Here is a 5,000-nt window from a genome sequence, read left to right as displayed (position 1 = left end):
TTTGTAATTACATCCGAAAATGGTTAGACTTGCAAGTCTTCTCGGATAAGGACTAGAAACCGTAGGCCCCGTCTCACAAATATCTTCCATGTTCATTAGTTCCCTCTGGGACGTTAAAGAACCCATTCACTATTCGAGAAGAGTAGGGGATGAAGTTCCCGGTGTTGTGGCTGTCCTCTGTGAGTATATGGGTGAGTGAGTATAGCAGGTCCACATCAGCTGAATAGCTGCCAAAACTTCAACCTGCTCAAACAAATAAATAACAAACAACAACAACAACAACAAAACAAAAAACTAAAGGGTCAAACATGACTTGAACCAGGAACAGTGCGATTGCACTGCCCGCTCGCCAATAAGCCTCCCTCCCCTTTTTAGAGGAAGAAAGTTATTTTGAACCCCCTTCTCTTTTAAGCGTCCTCCTCTCCCCTCCCACCTTATTAATTGCTGTATCAATTAATCACTACAGTAACACTTCATGAGGACTGATCTGGTATGGTGGACTCACGTGCTGGAAGTTCGGATTTGGTTCCCGCAAGTGAATAAAGATGTTTCAACTACCTTGCCATATCAGACAGTCATTGCTCTGATCCAAAACACGAAGTAGGGAACCGTAATCCTAGTCCGCTTCCTTCTTCTTTTTTTGTCACTGGTAATTAATGCGTTTCGCTAAATTAAATAGCCTCCCCCCCCCCACACCCTCTCTCTATTAAGCCCCCCCCCCCCCACCCTCTCTCTATTAAGCCCCCCATCAAACGTGTCCGACATAGAGGATTTTATACTGTAGTTTTGTTTGCTCTGAGACTGGTATAGATGGTGCGTCCTTTATGCACCGTTTTACGGGTTATTAAAAAAAATAAGAAAATTAAACCAAAATAAATGTTTAAAAGGTCAAAATTAATCGGATCAGAAAGAGTCTCACTCGTTCGTCTCTGTTCTTCCATTGGCTTTCGCCCCATGGTTTGCCCATCTTGCACGCATCCATAATCTGAAAATCAGTTTCGAGTTCTCAGAGTTCTGGAGAGTTCAAAAGCCCACAAGAATCTCGGAAATGATCCAAAAAGGCCAGGGACACGCTTGATGTTATTTTCAGTGAGTGATTCGTTCAATGACATCATGTTGCTCAAAAGGTCTGGGGATTCCCCGCAATATCCGGGACTTACACCTTTTACTTTCTCTTTCTGCTGCGTTTGTGAATTAATTTTGATGTGAGCTTTTGAGAGCGACGACTTAAGCTTTCTTTGCATTGGTGGGCAACCCCTTCGCGAACCTGAGACATTCTGCTTTAATCTTACTGATAACAAATCCGTCAACCGCGACACCACCTGTTGTAGGAGACAACCGAATTTTGTTCCTCCCGAGCAGACTGTTACTCGACGAGTCTCCGGACGACTGTTCCTCGTCTTGTTTGTATTCAAGTTTTCTGGGCCATGTGATCCCTCAAAGCAATCTTAACGCGTTTCAACGGGCTAAAATTTTCAGCAGATCATCAGTTTAAATTTGGATAAGTTTGATTCTGTCATCATCGATTACACCGATCACAAGTTACTTCGACAATTATGGCAGCAACAGCATCTTTGCCTTCAAGCAGTCTTTCTCCCTCACAGAGTTTGAGCAGTTCCCAGTCAAGTGAAGGAAGCTGTAGCTTTGTCGTAGTGGAAAAAACTTCGTCCATGGATAAAAATGCACAAGTCTCGCAACTGAATGGAGAAGAGAAGCAGGAGGTGAAGCTTAAAAATGAAAGTCCAGTGGAAGCCGGAAGTGCTTCTCATGAAGATCTCATTCAACGCGTTCAAGGGCTGACTCTAGAGAACGAGGAACTTAAAGGTGTGCTGGTTCAAAACAATAAACTCCTTGAGGTAAGATCACAAAATGAATGACCTTAAGGGTGCAGGCGATTATTAACAATTATTAGTTCTCAAAAACAGAATGCCTTCAAGAAAAAGATAGGGAGAAAACTTCATTTATAATGGGTAGATCCACACACAGTTAATGGTAATGAATTTATATCGCGCATTTTCTATTAACATATTCAAATGCGCTTTACAAGCAAGGGATCTATGGATGAGATCGGACATCAGCATACAAAGGCGCCGCTGGCAGCTGCTATCAATCCATTAGCGATCTCACCCAGCACATGAATGAATGAAAGGAGGCCTGACCACAACACCGGGAGCTCCATGCCCTACTCTTAACGAATAGTGTGTGGGTTCTTTTACGTCCCACTGGGTTGTTAACATTGAAGGGTTGTGAGACGGGGCCTACAGTTTATAGTCCTTATCCGAGAAGACTTGAAAGTCTTAACCATTTGTGGATGTAATTACAAAGGCAGCACTTTCTCCTCAGTTATTTTAAGACCCTGAGTGTTGGTCCGGCCGGCCGGAGTCGAACTCACGAACTCCCGCATGATATCCGGATGCTCAACCAGCTGAGCCACCGGTGCGCGGTCAGACCTGGCAGTTCTGGTGATCCAGTAGTTTCCATCACTTGACTGCGCTGTCTCAGGGCTCGAAATTAACATTTTTAGTAAGGCGCCAATTGGCGACTGATCCAAAAATTTTGGTCGCTTGATCTTAACTTTTAGTCGCCATTTTTTTCACTGATATTTTTTTCTTCATTTTTCTGATGATCATGTACACATGCAATCTTCTTCATAGTCCTAAGTTTAGGTACACTTAAGCTTCTAAGACTGAGATACTAAAACTTAAAAGGAAGCCAGGGCTCGTAAAACATATCATTACGCATTACGAGGTAAATAATCAATGTGAAAGCAGCTTTAGTCACGTTTCCTGTGCTTCCACCACTTTCGTTAAGTTTCCATGTAACATCGAGTCTATAGCTTACATAAATAGACGAACCTGAACATAAACAATCACCAGTTTTCCATATTTTCAGCGCTAAAAAGCCAAGGCTTCGTTGTGAACTTCACGCTTCAATGATTGCACGTGTTGTCTAGTGCGCCCGCAATACCAGCTGCTGAATCAAACATGGCGCTCAATTATGAAACATGGAGATCGAAGAGCCAGAAGAGTCGTGGGTTTGTTTTGTTATTTCTGTGCGCATAAATCGTGCATTTTATCCAAAACTACGGTTGATTTGCCTTTGAGGTTAAAAGGATGAAGGAAAAAGGTGAAGGTTAGTCGCCCACTGGCGACTAGCTCTAAAAATCTAGTCGCCAACCCTTGATTTTTGGTCGCATTGGCGACCAGTGAGTCGCAATGTCGAGCCCTGTGTCTCCCTTATTGCATACAAAAGATGATGAAAATCTGTAATGATAACAAAATGTTATTGATTGATACCAATGGGATGCATAGATTGTGCTTTTACGTTTTTGTTATTGGTCCTGGATCCATCCATTGTCATCAATCTCCATATTTTTGGAAGTTCAAAGAAAAATAATTTAGATAAGAAGCTGACTAAAAGAATTTTAAGTAACTTAAAGTAACATTGATCAATGTCATTACTATCCTATTAATCAAAACAGAGGAAAAGTATAATAATTATTATAGGGCAGATATCTGTTTACAAACATGGCTTTTGTTATTCAAATATGCCAATCACAGGAACAAAAGATCCCTTTTTTCGACAGCCAGAGAGGCTCTGGTTGGCACATTAATGAGAATAGCGTGTTTTCATGTTGCATCATGGCGGCCATGTTGGTGTACCCAACTAATCCCCTGGGAATTGAGCTCTATTATCATGCAAACCTTTTGTTTTGTTTTGCTGGAAAAGCAAGGGTACTGATCACATGAGTGAAAACACTCTATAGGTGACGTCAGTGTTATCTTATTACTGGATGACATGTATGGTTTCAAAGAACATCTAGCAACAACAGTTTTGAAAGAGTGAAGTGATCTGTGCACTTATCTGGACCATAGTTATTATTTAAGCAAATTATTGTTTCTTAGAGACTCCTGTAAGGTGGCTGCAATGTGATTTTTAACCCATGAGCAGCGGTGATCTAACATGAAGGTCGTGGGTTCAATTCCCACCCTGGTCAGAGTTTTTCTCTGTCCTTGAGTGGGCCCATTTCCTTTAGTAGGGCTAACGCTCACATGTTTACATGGGTAGAAAATAGCACTTGACATCACCCTTTCATAGTTAGTTCTGTTGAAATATAAGTGCTACACAGCCAACATTTGCATAAACGTAACACCTTGTAATCGACAAATTTTAAACCAAGAAAAATTTTGAATCACAACAGATACCAAGGCTGTTGCCTAACAGGAGCCCGGTAGCCTGGGGCTCCCAAAGAATTAGCTCTGGGCGCCTTAATTTTTCACAGCAACACCTTTCACTTCATATGTTGGGCTTCTGAGTTCTCAGCGTTTAGCTCTGAGGGCCCCTTTAAAATTTTCTTAGGCAGCAGCCTTGGATACACAATGTACATCTCCAAATTTGGACAGAGCAACACAGTTGTATACTTAGTCAAATAATAATTTGGATCTGCACTGCGTGAGTCCACAACATTTTGACCACTATGAAGACGAATATTGTTATCGATAAGAGTACAGCCAACGGTGAGCCACTTTTAATTTGTTAAATGGCCAACATTTACAGTTCCCTAAAATGGTAGGATTGGCAACTGGGCAGCACTTCCCAATCTCTTGGTCCACTCTGCTCAACTAACCTCATCATTGTGCAATCAGCCAATTAACGCAAGTTAATTTTTGAAGCTAGTGAGATGACAGTAAGACGAGAGGTTTTCTCTTGGACATTTAAGGGTCTTTGTCATACGAGGTACGTGAAACACAGCTAAGTCAGCCAATTAGGACAAACAACACCAAACTGCAACAAGACTCCCATACAGCTCTATAGCCATACCAAATTCGCAGAGTTTTGTCATTTAAGTATTCTTTTGCTCAGTGAACTTGCATCCGAAACACCCAAGCTGAATCCCAGGAGATTGTTATTGTTGTTATTATTATTATTATTATTATTATTATTATTAATATTATTATTATTATTATTATTATTATTATTATTATTATTACTACTACTAC

General features: G+C 41.1%; 1 protein-coding gene across 1 annotated transcript in view; it reads left to right on the top strand.

Moving 5' to 3' along the window:
* The first annotated feature begins 916 nt into the window (after nt 1–916).
* Nucleotides 917–5,000, top strand: part of LOC138041849 (uncharacterized) — a 13,992-nt gene continuing 9,908 nt past the window's right edge. Inside the window, exon 1 of the mRNA XM_068887518.1 lies at nt 917–1,856. Within this exon, the coding sequence (XP_068743619.1) occupies nt 1,557–1,856 (300 nt within the window). The 5' untranslated portion in view covers nt 917–1,556. The remainder of the gene's footprint in view (nt 1,857–5,000) is intronic.

Source organism: Montipora capricornis, chromosome 3, assembly GCF_036669925.1.
Source record: "Montipora capricornis isolate CH-2021 chromosome 3, ASM3666992v2, whole genome shotgun sequence".
NCBI classification, from domain to species: domain Eukaryota; kingdom Metazoa; phylum Cnidaria; class Anthozoa; order Scleractinia; family Acroporidae; genus Montipora; species Montipora capricornis.
Note: the sequence above shows the minus strand (reverse complement) of the source record. Positions and strands in the feature narration are given on the sequence as shown.